This window comes from Juglans regia, chromosome 8 (genome assembly GCF_001411555.2).
Source record: "Juglans regia cultivar Chandler chromosome 8, Walnut 2.0, whole genome shotgun sequence".
Classification (NCBI taxonomy): Eukaryota; Viridiplantae; Streptophyta; class Magnoliopsida; order Fagales; family Juglandaceae; genus Juglans; species Juglans regia.
Genome location: NC_049908.1, coordinates 3,483,005 through 3,503,463, shown reverse-complemented (window position 1 = coordinate 3,503,463; position 20,459 = coordinate 3,483,005). Strand labels below are relative to the sequence as shown.

At 36.4% G+C, this 20,459-nt stretch overlaps 3 protein-coding genes across 4 annotated transcripts; 1 reads left to right on the top strand and 2 right to left on the bottom strand.

Annotated features, from left to right (window-relative positions):
* Positions 1-146: 146 nt before the first annotated feature.
* Positions 147-9,057, bottom strand: LOC109018920 (pumilio homolog 6, chloroplastic-like). Its single transcript, XM_019001115.2, has 10 exons — positions 8,844-9,057; positions 7,320-8,006; positions 5,677-7,064; positions 5,447-5,588; positions 5,193-5,300; positions 4,369-4,581; positions 4,162-4,272; positions 3,302-3,496; positions 2,528-2,699; positions 147-594 (listed from the first exon to the last, which is right to left on the bottom strand). Exons 2-10 carry the CDS (start codon positions 7,941-7,943, stop codon positions 572-574), a joined length of 2,976 nt encoding a protein of 991 aa, XP_018856660.1. The 5' UTR covers positions 7,944-8,006; positions 8,844-9,057; the 3' UTR covers positions 147-571.
* Positions 9,058-10,056: 999 nt separating this feature from the next.
* Positions 10,057-13,673, top strand: LOC109018921 (mitochondrial outer membrane import complex protein METAXIN-like). The gene is made up of 6 exons (XM_019001116.2): positions 10,057-10,330; positions 10,993-11,321; positions 11,532-11,608; positions 11,734-11,794; positions 12,126-12,291; positions 13,159-13,673. Exons 1-6 carry the CDS (start codon positions 10,165-10,167, stop codon positions 13,338-13,340), a joined length of 981 nt encoding a protein of 326 aa, XP_018856661.2. The 5' UTR covers positions 10,057-10,164; the 3' UTR covers positions 13,341-13,673.
* Positions 13,674-14,425: 752 nt separating this feature from the next.
* Positions 14,426-19,423, bottom strand: LOC109018922 (protein ALTERED PHOSPHATE STARVATION RESPONSE 1-like). Of its 2 annotated transcripts, XM_019001117.2 has the most exons (5): positions 19,338-19,423; positions 16,588-17,819; positions 15,961-16,172; positions 15,613-15,836; positions 14,426-15,229 (listed from the first exon to the last, which is right to left on the bottom strand). In XM_019001117.2, exons 2-5 carry the CDS (start codon positions 17,705-17,707, stop codon positions 14,503-14,505), a joined length of 2,283 nt encoding a protein of 760 aa, XP_018856662.2. In that variant the 5' UTR covers positions 17,708-17,819; positions 19,338-19,423; the 3' UTR covers positions 14,426-14,502. The 2 variants fall into 2 exon arrangements, with proteins under 2 accessions (XP_018856662.2, XP_035549557.1); XM_035693664.1 differs by lacking the exon at positions 19,338-19,423 and having other exon boundaries at positions 16,588-19,303.
* Between the last annotated feature and the right edge of the window lie 1,036 nt (positions 19,424-20,459).

The following is a 20,459-nucleotide window of genomic DNA, read 5'->3' as shown; positions in this document are numbered from 1 at the left end:
GATTAACAACAGACTTGATCTCCTGTATTTAGCTAGATGCAGTTGCTCCAACCTAATTCTCATCTAATTTGAGAAGAAACGTATTGCAAATACGGTTCATACCCAAAAGATGACCTTAATTGCAATCCACCCATGAAGACTATAAGAGAGTAAACCTGGGTTGCCACTTTTCTATAGTTGCAAATGTAAAGTACTGACTACACAAACAAGTTTCTTTTAAAAACCACACACCAGTAAATAATTTTTACAACCCAGGAAGGATTTCCTTCCAAATAATTACCCTTGCATTGCAATCTAAACCAATCACCCTACAGTAAAGATATAAAACCACACCTTTTAACATGTACATATATTCAGTCACTTTACAACATCGACCTGTTTCAGTAATAATTAAACTGGTTGAAGCTTCCTTAGGTGGAAGCTTACCGAATTTGCATAAATGAGACAATTGGAAGGCCCTCTCGAGAAACAACTACAACTCTCATGCCATTCCTTTCTTTCTACTGAGGCGAGAAATACATGCCAGAGCGGCACAGGCAAGAGCCCTGGCTGATTCCCCCAGTTTTTCGCATCAGGATCCAGATGTAGGATTTTCTGCATGAGGAAAGGAACAAAGACAATTTGAGATGAAGCTCCTTTGAGAGAGTGATCTAGCGCTTGGTGGACTTATGTTTCTTAATAAGTAATCTAATAAGTAATCAAAGATTTTATTAAAAAATTCATATAAGGTATAGCCCAAGCGCACAAGAAGAATACAGAAGAACCTGCAAACATGACCTATGAAACTTATAGGTACCCTCATAAGCTAAGAAGACATGCAGATTTGATTTCTGTCTATAAATGGTGTAATCACGCCAGCCATGGGGCTCAAGATTGAATATACAGAAGGATGAATAAGAAAAAGAAAATAAAGATTTCAATTTTGAAACTTTATTCCCTCCAAAACCTGCATAACCAGAGTCATACATACAAGCAATCTTCAAGTAAACTCCTGAACATAATTTCTAGGCCCAAAGTTAATCAACCCCTATACTTAAATTAATGGGGTTCAAGACATTCCAACCACATTAAAGTACCGTGTCTTGGTAAAACTGCCCACAAAATCAGCCAAATCCTAAAGACTCAAGTCAAATTACCATATTATGTGATATCCCATATGATAAAGATAAGGGTATGTGATGAATGTGATCTCACATTGCTTGAGAATGAGAAGTTCTTACTCTTTATAAAGTTCCAATGAGATTGTATCATTGACTAGTCCTTTCAAAGTATAGACCATGTAGTTTGGGTCTTCTATTATAGCGTTACGAATGGTATCAGAGCCTATCTCAACTAGAAATGTGGGACTTGGGCAATGTCACCTACAACGGACAGGCCCAACGAGGACGCCGAAAATTTAAAAGAAGAAGATTGTGATACCCCATATGATAAGGATAAAGGTAGGTGGTGAATGAGATCTCACATTGCTTGGGAATGAGAAATTTTTGCTTTTTATAAACGTTACATATTACCTTAAGAACAATTAAAAGGAAAATAAACAAAAACTAAAAAAGTAATAAAGTCGTATTTTTCTCTCTCTTTCCAATAAGTCTCTTCAGGTCAGGACCATTTTAAGGCTGCTCATTTACGTTCCTTATATTTGTTTTTGCTCATTGAACTTAATTGCATCAACAAAGTTCATTATATGATCGACCTCCTCCCCCCTGCCCGGGGGCCATATCCACTGTACACCCATACCGTACTTTAGTTGCCTCACTACTCCTTTATTGATCATCAATAAAACTCATCTTACAAATCTTTTTTACAAGCTCTACTAGTCTTACTAATTAAAAAAAGTATATTAGATAAACTTCTTGGTGAGTGCTTTAAGGCACTTCTTGGCCATCGAATCACTCAATCAATATGGATACAAGTTCTCCCATACTCCCAACACAATTTTGCTACTTAAATAAGTAATTTCATTAATTCATTGGGAAGTGCCACATCTATTCAAAGAAGAATAATTCCCCATGACAAGGACATGAGAAAAGACTAAAGAGAATCCTTCCTGGTTTTCTATCAAGTTTCCAATCCTTTTGGTTCTTATAAAGTGTGTCCTTGTAACTTTTCATAAAACTGCACATTTATTCAGAGCAGAACAGCTTCCGCACTGCACTCAAAATCCCTATTTCACTCATATTAAATTTGATTGCAGTGCATAAACATACTAATCTACCACCGCATCTATAATCTTTGTAGCCTTTTCAGATAGCTATTCATGTGCCTCAAATGTTTCAGAAGTTTTTCATATCCAAAGTTGAAAGCAGTTAGCAAAAGGATATCATGTTCAAGAAAATGGCGCTAAAAAATTATGAGGGGGAGCAGAGTTGACAGGGTGTAAATGACAACTAAGAAAATACAACTGAAAGGTGGACAAGTTTTTTGACTAGTGTGCTAACACATACATAAGGGAATGGATTATCAAAAAACTCTCCCACCAACACAAAAGAAGTGCATTCTTGTTTATTTTATCCCTATATGTACATACCTTCTCCGAATAGCTGTTCAAATCGAGCAACAATGTGTTTCCCATAAGTGTATTTCTTCAAAGCCTGAGCATGAACTCTTACATGACTAAGCAATATGGCCCGCTGATTATCAGAACATATTTCAAGAATCTTCTGAACCACGTAATTTGCAAATTGGTCCTTCATCATTGTCTACAAGATGTCAAATATAAGCAAGAAGAAAACAAATTGTCCTACTGCAAAGCAATTCAAAAGCAGATTTGACTTTATAATTCATGTAGACTACATCACATCAAGAGCTGTTCAACAACTCTCCTAATAACACCATGGAAAGCCTTATTGCTGATTATGCAACAAAACTTCAAGGTAATGAGAAGGAGAGGCAGAATTATCATCATGCACAGGCCCAGTATTTATAAATGAACATTAAACCTCAATAGACGTACAGTAACTAAATACTGACCTAAAACATGGTTGGTCCAAGAGGACTCACATTTTAAGCCAAAGAACACAATTACAAATGATTAAAAAAGCACAAAGTTTTTTATAAGTAAGAAATTTTATTAATGAGAATAAAAGATCAGGCAAAGCCCGAGTATATAGGATGTATACAAGAGTTAAAAAAACAAAAAAAGCTCAAGCATAAAATTTTTAAGCTAAAGGATACAACACATTATCACTTCCATGACTAAATTCATTTCAATTTATATCATATTTTCCAGAGAGTAGTAAAACACAATGCATGTATTAACGTATATAAGCCCAATAAAAATACATAATCTAGTTTGACTTACCAATAAATTATCAGTTCCTTCATCATGCCCAAAGATTTCTCCAATTAACAGTTCCCGTTCAGCGGGGCCACCATACTCCAAACATTTCTCAATGACATTTGAAGCAAATTTATGCTGGCTCAGTTGAAGAATATGCCCTGAGAGCTTGCTCATAATTTGACTTCTTTCATGAGGCTTTCCCCTCTCCAATACATGCTGAAAATAATCAACAAAAGCATTGCATTACCATCCAACGATTGACACGAATACACCAGAAGAAATGGAGGAAAATAACTTCAGGTACACAGTTCAAAATGTAAAATAAATTCCACAAAGACAAATAACACAAACAAATATAAAATCACATACATCTGCAAAAGCATCTAAAAGCTACCACATCTAAAATCACATTGATTCTTTGAAAGCTACCACATCCAAAAACCAATGGGTTCTTTTCCCTTTTACTTCTTTTTTGGTTAATGTTTAATGACCACATGATTTTCCTTACTATTTCTATGCAAAGAGCTTCCCGGCCAAAAGGAAAATATCAATCAATGGAGTAAGTCATTTTTAAAAGACCAAGAACTCGTAATCTTTAAAACTCCCAAAAACCATGAATGACATTCTTTGACTATATACTTTAAAAAAAAAAATAAAAGACATTCTTTGACTATATAGAAAAATACCATCCCTTTGTGTCATTCTATGAAAGATTAACACCAATCCAATTACATCAGCACAAAATTGCCCCCAAGAACTAGATTAATCCTCAGCAAGTATATAAAGCCATAAAAGGCAGCTTACAAGTGTCAAGGAGGGATTTAAAGAGAGAGGCAGAGAAGAAACTTACAAGTGTCGCGGCACTAACAAAATAAACTAACCTGGGTTACATAATTTCCATACTGGTCCTTAGCAAGAGTACAAACAGACTCCAAGATCTCATCCACAATAAACTGACATTGCAGGTCATCAGTACAATGCTCTAGAACTCTCTACAACAAATCATCATGAAACAGCTTCTTAGTGTTATGCAGAGAGGTAAAGGAAAGGACAGAGGAAGTGCTTCCACCATTCAAGTGTAACATTACCTGTATGACACGGCAACCATAAGGATGCATAGAAAGTGCGGCAACTTGGCCCCCAAAAGCAGATATGATAAACCCGATTTTCTCTGTTGGAATGCTCTCAATGCACTTTTGTATCACGTGATTACCATTTTGATCACGAACACATCTTATAACGTGTCCATCCAGCTCTCGAACAAGCTGTACTTTCTGTTCAAGCTCAATAACTTCAAGTGCCTAGAGCGGTATAGAATCAAATTAGTTTATTTTTTTTAATAAATAATGTAATCTTATTCAAAGCATAAAAGGACGCGACCAAAGTACACAAGAAGTGTACAAAACTATGTGGCCAACTAGTGATGAGAAGAAATATAGGAAAAATCCTAGGAATCTAGAAGGCTAGAAAACTGGGAGCAGTTTTGTGCAGCCATCCAAATATAAAGGGTGTTAAATATTAAGGCTTTTAACTCTGTCACCATCCTCTCAAGGTCTTCAAATATATTACATACATTGCAAAAACACCAAATTAATCACAAAGAAACCGTCCTCCAAACTTCTATATTTCTATGACTCTAGAAGGACTCCATCACCTGTTGGGGCATGGCCTACACGATCCCAAGGGTGCTGAATATCAAAACCCATAAATCCCGAGGCACCTCACTATGAAGCATAAGATAGCCAATGCTTTCCCAACACCACCACTCAATGAAGTAAGAGCCAACTCTGCTTACCGAAGATTATTTTTACAGCAAAAAAGGGTATTAAAGTGTATGGAAACAGCACATGAATAAGCACAGATCCATATTAATGCTGCAGGATGACATAAGTGAATATAAATGCAGACATACCTTTTGAATTACACGACAGCCATACATCTGCAGACTTAAAGGTAAGACCTTCCCTGTAAGTTGATTTGCAAGTTCCTTCCTCTGATCAGGGCTTCCATACTCAAAAAACTGAAGCACACAAAAGAACAAGTAAACAGGAAATAAAAACATTAAGGCAATAAGCGTATTAGAAATAAGTTTACAGAAAATTTTTTGCATTGTTTTGTGTATCAGAAACTTTTTTTTTTTTTTATAGATGCATATCAGAAACTTACCTTCTGAATAACATAGTTACCAAAAACATCAGTCATTAGTTTAGAAGCATGTGGGAGAACTTCTTTAAATACAGTCGCCTTATCTTCAACACTACAATTTTCCAACTTCTGCTGAATAAATCGACTCCCATGTTGATCAGCACTGGCGTAAGAAATTCATGATGACTTACTTTACAATGCAAATAAATGAAGTATCACATGAAAAGAAAATTGAATAAAGTGAAACTTGCCTGAATTCAACAATATGTCCTACGATATCAGACAGCTCAAATCTGCGACCTTTGCCTGATTTCAACTCTTCAAGAAAATTATATATTTTAGGGTCATCAAAACTCTCAAAGCCTCTTGGACCATGCCATCCGGGATATATGCCAGCATTTCTACTGGAACCTGGAGTAAATCTCATTTCATTTCTGCCCCGAGGAACACCAATTCCACCAACAGGAGATCCGGGTAAAACTGGACTAGCAAGGGGCGAGTTTGGGTACTGCATCAGAAAACCCAAGTTTGGTTGGCTTCCATAATAATTAGAACTCATCATCCCCCCTCTCCTTGGGTTTATATTACTCAGGCCTCCATTTATCTGATGGAATTTGTGGTCATCTAAATAACTAGCAATGTTGGATCCTTTCTGCGAATCAAGAGCCCTAACACGGCTCCCAAGATCAACACTACCTCTAGATACCAATGGATCAAAATGCCCAGAAATACCATTATATGCCTCACCATAAGACTGTTGATGGTATTGCATATACATAGGATCAGAAAAAGAAGGTTGTAGTGGAAAACCAAACTGTCCATAGAACTTACTTAAATTTTGCATATCAGCTCCATGTGCCATGTTTCCCCCAGCTGAAACCCCGGAAGTTTGAGCAGTATAGCTTGGACCAGCAGTTCCATCAACAACGAGAGGAACAGCGCCATGAGGAGGGTACCCAGCAACATACGGAGGAACAACTGAGGGACTCAAAGGATATCCACCTACATATTGAGGGGAATATAAGCCTGGGGCCTGCAAATTAGTGTAGAAAGGATTTGCTGAAGTCATGTAGGCCGCTGCAGTTGCATACAGTGGAGGAGTGAACCCAGATGACTGTAGTACTGGTTGTACCTCTGCTGTAAACTTGCTGGGATTTTGGGGAAACTGATTCATACCAATGTATGTGCAGTTTAGACCTTGAGATATCACCTGAGACTTGCCCTTCGGAAATTGAGATAAATTGCTCTGTTGTTCGTGTACCTGGTGTTGCGACAAACTATTCTGGCTGCTATGTTGCCATTGTTCTTGATTCTTTCCACTTTCTGGAATTGGAAGGTTAGATATATTAAGAGCCTTTATTTCAGATTCAATACTAGTGATGTCAAAATCATTTACATCGCCACTTCCTGAATGATCAGGAGATGCTGAACTTGGAACGGTGCCATCCAAATGATCAGAATTTGATGGTGCTCTTCTATCGTCGGCAACAAGAGTAGATGTGACACCTTTTGATGTGCTGATAATGGGATCATACAAGGAACTGGAATCAACATTGTGCTCAACAGCTTCCTCTACCACTCCATGGCTTAACAAATTAGGCTGACTATATACAGGAGACGGAGTACGGGGAAAATCTTCCTGCAATTTTGAGGCAATGATTACACATTAAAAATGATGGGATAAGACTTGAAGCAGATTCTCATCACTTCCAAACAACTCAGAGACTTACACCCACGGGAAGAAAAATCAAGGTTTTCAGTGCGGTAGATGTGTAATTCATCGAAGAGAGAGAGAGAGAGAGAGAGAGTGTGTGTGTGTGTGGGGGGGGGGGTTACAGCCGGTTAGAATTGCTCCAATTTCCGGGAATGACATATTCAAATACCAAAGATTTACCTGTATTAAATCCACTACATTTCTGTGTCGACTTGCCAATGAACCCACCTCCTGCACAGACCAAAACCCACTTGTCTCATCTACCCAATCATCAGAAGGTTTTTGGGGTGACTGATCATCTTCACACTCTTCATATTGGGTAGAAAGGGTTCCGTGAGACACATGCAGAGAACCATTGCCACTATCATCAACAGAAGTCAATGGCCAGTTATCGCCAAAACTACCGATGTGGCGTATGGTGCCGTGATTCTCTGATGAGATGGGCGGAGGGGGAAGCCTAGGGTTTAGGTTAGCCAAATAAGCTGGATCAGCACGCAGTTCTTCCTTAGACTCATGGTTTTGAATAGCACTGTTTAGACTTGCCAAGCTTGCATTCGAGTTAAAAGTCTGCTGGGAAAAAAGGTTATTAATGGACAAAAATGAACCTTCCATGCTTGGCGGTGCACTTCCACTTCGATTCGGGACCACATCCCTCCCCCTGCCATGAAACCTATGGCCCTTCAGAAGCAACCCCAACTCCTCTGCTGCCATGCTAGCAGATGACGCCGCAAAGGTTGCAGCATCCTGATGGGAGGGCCATTTCCCGCTAGTTTCTGAAATTCTGATCGGACTTTCCGTTGCCATACTACAGGAAGATTGATATGCTCCTTTCTTTCCTACTAGTATCAGGAACTCTCACATGGTCTCCTGAAAACCCACCATTGATTGCACAACAAATGAGGAGAACAAATCAAGCATAATTATGAGAGAAAACGCATTATATTATATGCTTCAATTACATCGCAAATAGGTGCACTGCGTTCAAAGGAAAAATATGTAGGTTTATGGCTTAAAAAACTAGAACAAAGCATACTTTAGCAGACTTCAATTGAGAAATAATAAAATAGTTACATTCAATAAACTCATTAAATATCAGAAGTGCGTTTATTGAAAGGGGTCGGGACCAATATCCCAATAAAGCAACATGTTCTCAATCCCAATATCCGCAGAACTTTCGTATGTGCGCACTGCTAAATACATAAGCTTTAACCCTCTACTGGTGAATTATGAACTTCAGCCCTCTGGTTGGTTGCTAGAAAAATCCGTGCAAAACAAACACTTAACTCGGTCTAGGCAATACGACTTCCTCATTATACCGAATCCCAAACAACGAATAACATAAAATTCAAAACTTCCTTCTATTTATCTCAGCCTCCTCAAAAACCCAAACAAGAGGCAAGAGAAAAGACTTAATCAAATCCATAGTCACCCAGAGTCTCACACAGACACACAATCATAATCGAGAGCAGCCCCCCTCAAAACAAGCATTCCAACCTAAACGTAAATTTCAACAGACCAATTCAAGCATATGCAAACACTGGAGGAAACCCACTAAAATTCAAGCAAGCATATACATAAAAAAGGTCAAAAACCCTCCAAGATATAGTTGCAGAACAGACAGAGAAAAAAAGGTTGCAACTTTGAAACCCCCCAACTACACTATTTGACAAAACAGATATGAGCAAATGGTGAAGATTCTCTAACCAAGAAACCGATGGGGCAAGATTCACTGTTTCTCACTGTTTCAAACCCTAGATTCTTTCTATAGAGAGAGACAGAGACAGACAGAGATATGGGTTGCTCTGAATATATATATTTGGCCCAACAGGGGTATATTTGGGAAGAAGGTTGAAGCTAGCTAAAAGGACCAAAGAAGAAAGAGAAGAAGGGCTAATTCCAGATAAGAGTTTGCTATGTCCCAGTTATGCTTGGGTTTTGCGACTTTTGTCTGTTGGGGAGTTGTTGATCTTTTACGGGCATCAGGCAGGAGAGGGACAAAACAAAATCTAGGAAAGTGGCAAAAGGCATACGTATGAATCTAGCATTGTGATGCATAACAAGACGGTAACAATGACACGTGTGAAAAGCACCTTTTTTTATTTTTGTTCATATCTCATGTTAAAAGCAAATAAATGAATTAGTTGTTCATGCATGTATCCAACATCGATGCCAAGAAGCAAGCTCTTTTGAACTAGATAACATCGGGTACATGGGAGACTCAACTCTAATCTTGTTTAAGTTTTAGTTCATCAATTTTCTTTCAGATGTGATATTCCTTCAAAATTAGGTTAGAGTGAACTATTTTAATCTTGTTTATCAAAGTATTATATATTTTTGAAGATCGATAAAAATCTCTTTTTTATTCGAATGTGACTATTTTTAATTATATGGACTGAAACGACATATTTTAAAGAATTTAAAAATAGAAGTTTTTTAGTCACAAAAAGATTCAAAAAAATAAATCTATAAACATATGTGCTTAATGTAATATGTTCGATTATAAAATTATTTTTATTGTAAAATAGATTTAACGTATCATATAAAATCATGTCAGTTTGTGAGTTTCTTTCAATAAGATCTTTTTATGATTGTAGTAGGTAACACTTTTCATTTTAAAAGAGAAATTAGAGTTACAATCGTAAGTGTGTAAGCATCTTGTAATTATTTTGAAAAAAATTAAATAAATATAGGATTCACATAAAAAAATAATTTTTTAAAATAATTATATAATAATTATATATTCTATGACTGCATATAGCATTAAATTCATGTAGCATTATTATGGATTACGTTAAGAGGAGTCCATTCCAAAGCAGCCCAAAATGATAAACGGGGGGCCCACAAAGACAGACAGAGACCCAAATTCAAATCGGCCGAGCAAAACGCAAAAGCCCCTTCGCTGACCCAAACCCATGCTGCTTTGACCCACTCCCAATTCCAAAACCCTTGCAAAACCTCCTATAGAGATTCAACTCTCCTTCCTTCCGACAGTTACAGGTTCTTGCTTTTGATTTTGGGAATAATTATGGAGGAGGGAGTGAATAGCGAGAGAGATGAGTACACTCTGGTCGCAAGGAAGCCCGGTTTTGGTCTCCCCACCGCATGCCCTTCATGCCTACCTGTTTACATCTACCTCAAATTTGCTCAGTTCCCCTTCCTTTTGGATTTTAACTGTACCTATCCCGACTCTGGTAACCCCTCTCAACTCTCTTTCTCTCGCTGCACGTATACATATGTTTCTCTCTTTCTTTATCTGGAAATTGGAAGTTAAATGAGCGTTTTTGCCTCTTCGTTTCGCTGGCTCTGTGTTTCACCTCATGGAGATTAAGTATCATTAATTTCCTTTTCCTGTAGAATTCCATTATTTTGTAATAAATTAATTCACTGTGTGTATTTCTGGGTTCCGTAGTTGCTGTCTGGCTTACTTATAATGAAGGCTTTTTTTAAAAATTTTGAAATTAAAAGGTGGGGTGCTTATGTTGATTTGAAAGTTTTACTTGTCAAAAAAATGTTGACTTGTAATTCTTAAAATACCACTGTTCTTCTGCAAGTTGTATTGATTTGGTCCACGTTTGAGCTGGAATGCTATTCACGATTGCTATCCTTTTGCCCGCTCATTGGTTGATTATATATTCCATTTGGTTGATATTGCATGACTTCTCGGTCTGTCTCTATGGAATCTTGGATATACTTGAAATTTACTCTTCATACATATAAACGTTTTGTGCATGTATTTTTGCAGGCATATATGTGTAACTGTTACAATCTATGTGGGTCAAACTTTTTTCCTCGTGTTCATATTCAAGTAAATAAGCATACTCATCACAACACTGTTTGTTGCTTTCTTTGTTAGATCAAATTCCTTACATTGAGTCTGGTGATTATGTGGCCTATAATAATGAGAATGGCGGGGTGATTGAAAGTTTAAAAAAGGATGGTATTGTTGATTTGGACTCCGAGTTCTGCTCATTACCAGAATGGATATCAACAAAAGCAATGGTTAGTTCTTGGCTTGAAGATGCGCTTATGTATGAACTTTGGGTGGATGGGACTTCTGCCGAGAAGATCTATTATAATGATCTTCCATGGCCGATAGGAAAGGTTCTGTTCTTGAAGCAAGTCCACTCTGTAAAGCAGTGCCTTGGAATAACTAAGGACAATGCCGAGCAAAAGGAAGAAGAGGTCCCATATTCTCATACTTCTTCCTTGTGTCAGATTCGATATGTTCTCTTTCTCACTCACACACGCACAAATGTTTTGGAAATTATATCTGCACTTGTTGTAAAGGTCCCAAACTAAATGTTGGTGGTATTTTTTTTTTCCTGTTTTCTCTTAGCTTATTTCATCAATAATATTTTTCTTCGTTTGAAATTATGTCCTGCTGGAGGACAGATTTACAAGAGAGCAAACATTGCGTATGGAGCTCTGTCAACTAGGTTAGGGGAGCAGAACTTTTTCTTTGAGAACAGGTGACTCTTGTTGATAACCAGTCTCTGATATTCATTTCCTATAACAAGTGTAGAGCTTTTGAGATTGTTTCTTCTTTATCAAGTGCAATTAACTATAATATGTTGCTGTTATTCCTTTCATGCAGGCCATCTAGTGTGGATGCAATTTTCCTTGCGCATGCACTTTTGATTCTTCAAGCATTACCTGTGAGTCATCTTACAGGTTGTAATGTTGTTGTGACACTTCCAGGATCTGAACTTTGCATGAATGAGGGTCTTTTAACTCTCATAAACTTCCCAAGATAAGCATTTATCAAATTTTAGTGTGAAACACTAGATTGGATCTTTTTCGGCAACAACTGAAGTATGCTGAAAGGAATTGGTTAAAAATTATGAACAATCTCCCCCTACCAGTATTAGTTTCAGAATTCTATATCAACATAAGGGTGTAATTAAAATTACTTATTAAGAAAAATATTTCCAGTCTTCTTATAGGGAAAAAAATTGAAGCTTGTTTCCTGCAATTACGTGCTATCAGGAAACATCAGTGCTGCGGACCAAACTCTTAGAGCATGGTAATCTTGTGAAGTTTGCTGAAAAGCTCGAGTTAGAGTTGATAGAGGCTGGTTCTTCATCTTCTTCGGTCCCATCCTTTCAGTCAGACCCGCCAACATCATCTTCAAGAAGGGGTCCTCCAAACTGGAGTAAGATGCTTTTCACTTTTTGGCTTTTTTTTTTTCATTTAAAATGTTTTAATTGATTTTTCTTTGATTGGCTGATTGCCTTTAACATATCCAGACTTTTCTAAATTTTTAGTATATTATGTTTGATATTGGTTCGCAGATGACTCAAATAAAATAATGGTTGGGGTTTACTGTTATAAATAATGTTCAATTTTTACCTTTTATTTTGCTTCTTCTTTTTGGCACATTTTTTGTTTTTTTAGTGCAATGGATTCGATCCTGCAGTTCACTCTCACAGAAGACTCTCTTCCTTATGATCATTTCACCAGTACATTTTGTACAGTATTATAAACATAGTGTACATTTATATCATCCTGAGCAAATATAAGAGTAGAATTTGGATGGGTTCTACTACAATTGTATTTGGAATTAAAAGCTTCTTTTTTTGGCTTTGGGGGGGGGGGGTCATATGGAATTGAAAGCAGTTTACAATTTCGTCACTCATGTTCAACCTAATTGTATGAATGGATGAAGCTGTTCTAAATATATGACTAGATGTATGTCTACCTGGTTGTATATTCTTCTTCTTTTTGTTATATCAATGGGCATGGTAGTTGCTTTTGGAGTATGATTGTCCATCCAGCTGCATGAGCTATTGTTATACTATTAGTCCCTCAAAAGTTCTGGTTTTATGTGAGCGATTAATTTAGTTAAAATAGTATTTCTGCCTTGCATAAATTCTATTGATAAGTTCCATCGCTGATGTGCACACATAATTTTACGCGCCACTTGCATGTATTGTCTTGTTCCGGTGAAGGGTATCTTAGCCAATAATATCTTTTTACAGACAGTTTTGAACCTTCTTAACATATGATGTTCTAATTTTAGGTTCAAAGCCCAGGAGCAAACCCAAAAGGCAAAAGACTGAGGAGGATAAAACTTTTAGAAGAAAGGCCAAATATTTTTTGGCAACACAGCTCGTTGCAGTTCTACTTTTCTTCTCTTTCATAAGTAGATCTGATGAGGAAGTGGAGATTGACGAAGATGAAGGGTATGGTTATGATGACTGAAAAGCATTCACGTGTAGACATAGTTCCATTCTCAATACTACGAATTTTCCTCTCGATCCCCATCCAAGGTTAGCAACTGGATAAGGATGAGTTTTCCTTATTTTCCTTTTGTTATAATTTTTTATGGAAATTTTGGAAATATATAGCCATGCATTTCTAAGGATATGACGTGCATTAGATTGAGCTGTATCTTGTGCTGTTCAGAATAAATCTTCTTCATATTGCTGGGTTCACATTTGATTTTTGTAGCACACATTTTGTATTCTAATTTGTCAGAATTTTTGTATCTGTGCCAGAAAAAGTAATGGACCTGGATGCTTTTCTTTTTGGTTTTATTAATTTTTTTTCAAGGGAATGAACGAACTTTGGTAAAAGGATGCTTTGGAGACTTGGGACGTTTTTCTCCAAGAGAGGCTCGAATAACTTGAATTTTGTACAGTAATTGCCCTGAATTACCTCAAATTCTCTCCAGATTCTAAGCAATAAATAAATAAATAACGTTCATATCTGTTCATACACGAAAGAAATGCTGATACAGTATTGAATACACGGTCTACAAACCCACATTACGGCATTGGTCGTTTTCCAGTTTTACTTGGCACTCTTGAAGTCATGTTTAAAATGAATGTATCATGTTGCACTCTTTTATTTTTCCCAACCCATCAGAACAAAAAAAAAAATGAGTGCAACATGAAAAGTTTTTCTGCACTGCTATCTGATCATTTGACTGAATATTGCATAAGTTTTCAAAAGAAATGATTCGTGAAAGTCTCATATGGACAAGTTTTATACAAAATCTTATAAAAAAGTAAACCACATCTAAAAAAAAGTGTAAAAAAAAAATTTATTCTTTATTAGTGGGATCTATCTTTTTATAAAAATAATAAATCATATGCTAGTGTGTGGTATGAGATGATAAATAGGTACTTTTAAGTAAGTGATTGACTTATTTAAGTAATTCAAAATGCCACATCAGTTATTGTGACCAAGAAGACTGATAAAATTTAAGATAAAGAATAACATTTTTCTTTATTTTCTCAAGAAAATAAATAGGAGAGATGTGATGCTAGTAACTCTATGATACCTTACGGCAAATTGAAGAAGTTAAATTTGTCATATTACATGGATACACAATTATTGAAATACGCAACAAAATTCCATGTTAAATTTCAGTGCCACTCGAACTGTGTAGCCTCTTGGTATTCTCCCATTGCTTAACGAGTTCTTCGTATCTCTCAGCAGAAGTGACTGAGAATTCTGTCAGTGAGGTCATAGCAACTGACATTCCAGCACAAAGCACCCTTATTGCAACTTCAGCCATTTTCTCGGCAGTCATTCCTTCTTCTTCAACCTGACCAACCTCCACCATTTTCATATTCCCTTCAAATTCCTCCAAACCATATCTCTTTGATCCAAATGGTGTACGACGAGAATCCTCCCTTTGCTGCTGAGCATAGAGAGACCCCATCCCAGCTGCAAAAAAGTCAAGTCCATCAAGCACTGGTGTTTCTCGGATCTCATTGAAGATTTTCAACCATTGGATGCAAAGTCCAAATATTGGAAGGGTTCCGCTGGACTGGCGAGGAGAGAAAGGTGGTTTTGAAGTGTCAGGATCAGACCCGACACACCGGATTAGCCAGCCAGTTAGAGCATGCACATAGGATCGTTGAGAAGTGATCCATGACTCAAAACAGACTTGCCAATTCCTGAGTTCTGTCTCAAGATTGGCAGCTGAACGGGCCAGCCTGTGAGGCTCAGTTAATGACATGTAATAGTGTTTTCTCGCATCTATTTTTGAAGGCATTCCTGCTAGTAATAGCTTGGCTTCGTCTAATGTCCGCTTCTGTGACTGATGACACTCTGCCATTACTTTCCACATCTTTGCCAACCTGAAATTAACCGATATACACCCATCAGAAAAGTGAAAAAGGAAACATGTCCTGCCAGATTTAATACCCATATCTATATTTGAGTTAAATGTCATTATGTCAGTATGAAAGTTTTAAAAATGTCAATATGAATCAAAAAGAGAAACAGAAATTGAAATTGACTGTGGGTAAGAAAAAGCGCAAGTATCTGACTCTTTAAGGGTGAAAATGTTGATGATTATCATAACTGTTAAAAGAATTATATGTCAGTATGATGATGACTCCATTCATGATAAGTGACAGCATGAGGAGCAATTAGTGGAATCTCCATAGATGGTAAACAGTAGCTTTGCATAGCAGGGAATGATTTCATAAGGTACATAATAAAACGACGATGAGATTACCCTTGTGCTAATTCAAGAAGTTGAGGCTGCAATTCTTCATCCCTTAGAGCTTCGATCCTCTTCGAAATAGCTTCAACTGAGTGTATCGAAACCTTTATCTGGGTATGTAGATCTCTGATGGCTACCCTTGTTTTATCAACTGCAGTGGGGTCGTCTCCTCTGATGTCTTGGTTCCTGAGTTGCATACGTTTCTTGTCATAAGCAATTCGAACCTTTTCGCTAGACTGTTCATGAAAATGGCAAAGACCATCTGTCAGATTCCCTTGCTACTCCAAGGACCCAATGATTAACCTGGTGAACTAGAGTATATGTGGGTAATTTGTGGGTGGGGGGGTTTAGAAGTATCACCTTGACTTCGTCATAGAGTTTCTTCTCCCAAGCATATAATCTGTCCAATGTTGATTGGTGACTACCTGAACACAAGCAAGATTCCTCCGAATAGTCACTACTGCTTTCATATCCTTTGTCTCTAGAACTCGAAGATTTAACTAAAAATCTTGATGAGGACGAACGAGATGAAGCTGAGCGGAATAAAGCTACTGGGTTCAACATTTTCAAGGCTGCAAAAATTACAAAATTAAAGTAAATACCCTATATTGGTTTCCTGAAAATTTAAGTAGATATAAAGCAAAACCAGAGAGAAGTATATCCTTCGATGAAGATTCCGCAACTCCAAGTCAATTTGGCATACAAGAAAGCAATTGAGACTAATATCTATAAAGCCAAACCGTAATTAAGTTTAATATCTAATGGAGATTCACCTATATCTTCAAAACCCATAGCTTCAGTCGGTTGGTGCAAAGGTGAACTAGGTCCACACTACTTCATTGTTGTCCAATTGCAAACATCACTTGAGTGTAATAACATATAACTTTCTAAAAACCAGATTGCAAATGAAAAAAAAAAAGTGCATAGATGCAGAATAAAAGGCAGGAGGCAGAACAAAGAATAATAGTTTGTGGAACTATTTCATACGTGTGAGTTCATTGTTGTTTGATGCATAATGAGCTCTGCTAGCCTCCAACAATGCCGAAACCTCATTGGCTGAATTGCAAACAATCATGAATTGAGTTTCAAGATCCTTGACAACTTCTGTCATGCTCGTTGGCCTGCGGTTAACATAAACAGTAAAACCTGGTGTTTCTTCCTTGGATTCTTGATCTCCGATTGCCATTTCTTGATTGTTAATTTCAACTTTTCCCGTGGTTTGAGCTTTTGATAGATCCATGGTTGCACGATGCGATTGTAAGCCTGCCTCCTGATGCTCAGTTTCAGTTTCACCATCTATTTCTTCCTCATCATCTTCGTCTTCGTCTTCATCCTCATCCTCATCGATATCTTCAACAATTCCTTCTCTTGGGAAATTTATATCAGGTTTAGTTCTTTCATCGGTCAGGTTTACCTTATAATCAGATTCTTCTTGTTCAGTTTCTTCTTCTAATTCTGGAATCCCTTCTTCTTCTCGGACCTGCCTTAGACCTCTAATATCATCATACATGACTGTATGATCAAGATTACTACCTGTGTGGTAGCCATAGTAGTCCAATGATGAAAATGGATTCCAAAAGAAATCCCATTGGGATGTTTGAGGTGAAGATGGGGGAATATTGGGTCCATTGTTAGGGGAATAAGAGAAGAATGAAGAACTCATGGACTGTGTCCCAAAAAAGCCATCGTTGCCATAAGGGTGCATTGGCGAGTAAGTTTCAACTCGGACAGTCTCTGGTGATTGAGGTCTCTCCTCAACAAACACAGCTGGCTCCCCACCCGGTCTTAGGTAATTTATTTTCAAACATGAATTAGGCTGAGACTGAATTGGTGTTGACGATAAGGTTTTGGATGATATAGTGATGAAACCAGGTCTGGATTTCTTTACAGGTGGGGTTATGAATGAATCTAATAAGAACTCACGAGGCTCATCCCCTTCGATATAATCATGAAGAGCAGCTGAAACTCTTTTTAAGGACTGAATATAGGCTATGTGTCCAGAGGCAAATCGACTTCTCTGCTCAACAGCCTCTTTGATCAATCTCTTCCGATCTTTACAAAGCTGAACTGCCTCTTCATCATCCAGCTTTGATGTGGAACATCCCATCTCCCACTTTTGATTTCCCTCCTCACTCAGGAATTCTTTAGGCTCGAACTGAAATGGAAATCAAAGTGGTATCCCTGTGTAGTTTTCTTCAGATTCATAAGGATTTCCCGGGCTGTTTGAAGGGAAAGAAAGTTTAGTAAATCTAAAACCTTAGAGAGCAAGAAACAGAAGCAGAAGAGGAGAGGATGTCACGAGAGTCATGCTCAAAGCAGCTAGTTTGAAGAATTTTTCACATCCAACAACTTCAAAAGCCTTGATGCTTTTCTTTCTTATTAAGTCAGAAATAGGTCGAGAACAATCCGAAGTTAGACAATAGAAGGAAGAAAGGGGATTCTTTTGGGCCTTCTCTATGAATTCTCCACAAACCCAAGAACCCAACTAGCTTTTTTTTCAGATATACCAGCCACGAGATCTTTTTAGAAAATAAAGAAAGAAATTTAATTTGAAGAAGGAATGAAAGACATGACGGAACTTTTGACCAAGAGGTCATTTGCAAAACTACCAGCTAAAGCTCAAGAGTCGTGCTCCATAAAAATTATATATTTTTAAATTATGTGTAGGAGTGTGAGACTTATATTTTAAATTTTTCAAAGTTCAAAGTGGTGAATAAATTTGTTCAGCAATGTTTGGGTTTAGGTAAATAAACTTTAGGTTAACATTTTTCTTTAAAGTCCTTGTTTTTTCAAAAAGACTTTCGGTTGAATTGACAAAAAACTGTGATGGAAAATCATCAAAATTACAGGCTTTGTTACTCATTAAACAAGCCCAAAAAACCAAGAAATATATATATATAACCTGAATATTAATGCAGATAAACAAGAAGTAGATGATTGCGAAAATGTTCTTTCGGTAGTATGATGACAACCAGTTACCAACGCAAGAGGTCAGGTCACACCAAAAGAAGATAAAGGTTTAAAGTGGAGGGAAAAATAAATGCACAAAAAGAAAGGGATACTAATGGGCTGCGCTCTGCAACTGCCTTAACCCAGAACTCAAAAATAGAGGAAATTTTAATTAAAATTTGGCATTGATGTAATGAAAATAAATAAATTTGTCGATGAAAATGATCTTTAAAGAAAAAAATATGAAAGACACCATAGCAGAAAGCCAGTTTCAAAAAGATTTTTTTTTTTTTTTTTGACTAAATGCTATTTCGAAAGCCAGAGAAACTTAAATGTCAGGGGAAAACGAAAAAAAGACAAATTTCGAAATATATAATGAAAGACTACACACCCATATTAGAGTTGGAGAAACTGTTTGAATTAATATACAATAATATTCCAAGAAGATGAAAATTAGACTCGATTAGCATAAAAAAAACTGGACCCTTGTCAAAAATCAAACAACTCTGCCCATAGTTGGCCTCGTTTGAACAAGTAATAAGAGACGGAGACGAAGAAGAAGAAGAAGAAGAAAGGAGGAGGAGATATTTAAAAAACGACAATCCATTTGGAAAATACTATGATCTTGCTGGAAAATGAAGAAATTGAAGAGGAAGAAGTGCTCCATACAACAGCCAAACAAATTAAGCAACGAAAGAAAAGGACGTTTTGGAAGGAATGATTAAGAAATTGTACAGGAAATCGGAAAAACATAAAGCTTGTGAATGGACTTTAGTGGAGAAGCATACCTGCTAATTATTGCGGGCGGGAATAAGACGATGGAGGTTTGATCACAGAGACACGGAGAGACAGAACAGAGAGAGACGTTGAGAAAAGCAACGGTCAAAATTAAGGAACAAAATTTAAAGTTGGAAGGTTGGAGAGCTAAATAAAGGCAGCAAAGGATGGGGAACAGAGAATAATAATAAATATGACTGGTCGTGGTTTTTGCCCTTCATGATCCCCATAATTTCATGAATGCCACTCTGCCACAATCATCCGTTTCCACTCAAATGACCCTGATGCCCATCATTGATTTCGTACTTTAGAGTTGTGAGATATTCTCGTTATAATCTCTGCTCAGTTTAGTTGGTCTGTTTTTGTCCGTTACCCAACTACCTATTAGAGCACTCTCATTGGAATGGTTAAACTAAAGTACATTTTTTATGAATGTAAGATAAATTTAACTTTTAACTATTCCATTTTTATAAATCTCCATATTGGAATAACCATTTTTTCATTATATGACAATAAAATAATATAAGATTAATTTAATTTTGACTATTCACATCAAATTTTTAAATTGAATTATCCATTTATTCATTATATAGTAATGAGTAATTAATAATTTTGAAAATTTTTTAATTTTTTTAATTATAAATTTATTTTATTTTATCATATTTTACTATTTATAATATTATATATTAATTTGTAATTGTATTCTAATTATATTTTTTCAATTGTCATTTAAAATAGAGAGATAAATAATTAATATTAAAAGGAGAGAGAAATAAATAATATAAAAATGATTTGATGAATAGTGTGTTCCAAATTTAGAAATTAGTTTGGATATTACTGTAGCTATATTCCAAATATTTAGAATATAGCTAATTCAATGTGAGCAATTTATTGACCTAATAGCTAAATTCTCATTGGATTTAACTTTTAGCTAATCCAATGAGAATGCTCTTAGTCGGTCCCTTATGTATACAAGGCTAAATTATTATAAAATGTTTTATGTTTTATATCCTAATTTATGTAACAATAATTACATTTGATCGACTAATATTATACATTACATTTTCATTCTATTTTAATTATATTAAATAGTATGTGATACATTCATTATCATTAAATGATAAAAAAATATG

Coding starts and splice junctions, on each gene's coding strand:
- LOC109018920 (XM_019001115.2), bottom strand. CDS start 7,943: ATGGCAACGGAAAGTCCGATCAGAATTTCAGAAACTAGCGGGAAATGG. Junction 4,582..5,192: donor GCTGTCGTGTAATTCAAAAG/GTATGTCTGCAT, acceptor ATACCGCTCTAG/GCACTTGAAGTTATTGAGCT. Junction 4,273..4,368: donor ATGGTTGCCGTGTCATACAG/GTAATGTTACAC, acceptor GATTTGTTGTAG/AGAGTTCTAGAGCATTGTAC.
- LOC109018921 (XM_019001116.2), top strand. CDS start 10,165: ATGGAGGAGGGAGTGAATAGCGAGAGAGATGAGTACACTCTGGTCGCA. Junction 11,322..11,531: donor CCGAGCAAAAGGAAGAAGAG/GTCCCATATTCT, acceptor GCTGGAGGACAG/ATTTACAAGAGAGCAAACAT. Junction 11,795..12,125: donor TGATTCTTCAAGCATTACCT/GTGAGTCATCTT, acceptor ACGTGCTATCAG/GAAACATCAGTGCTGCGGAC.
- LOC109018922 (XM_019001117.2), bottom strand. CDS start 17,707: ATGGGATGTTCCACATCAAAGCTGGATGATGAAGAGGCAGTTCAGCTT. Junction 16,173..16,587: donor AAACAACAATGAACTCACAC/GTATGAAATAGT, acceptor TAATTTTTGCAG/CCTTGAAAATGTTGAACCCA. Junction 15,230..15,612: donor CTTCTTGAATTAGCACAAGG/GTAATCTCATCG, acceptor GGTTAATTTCAG/GTTGGCAAAGATGTGGAAAG.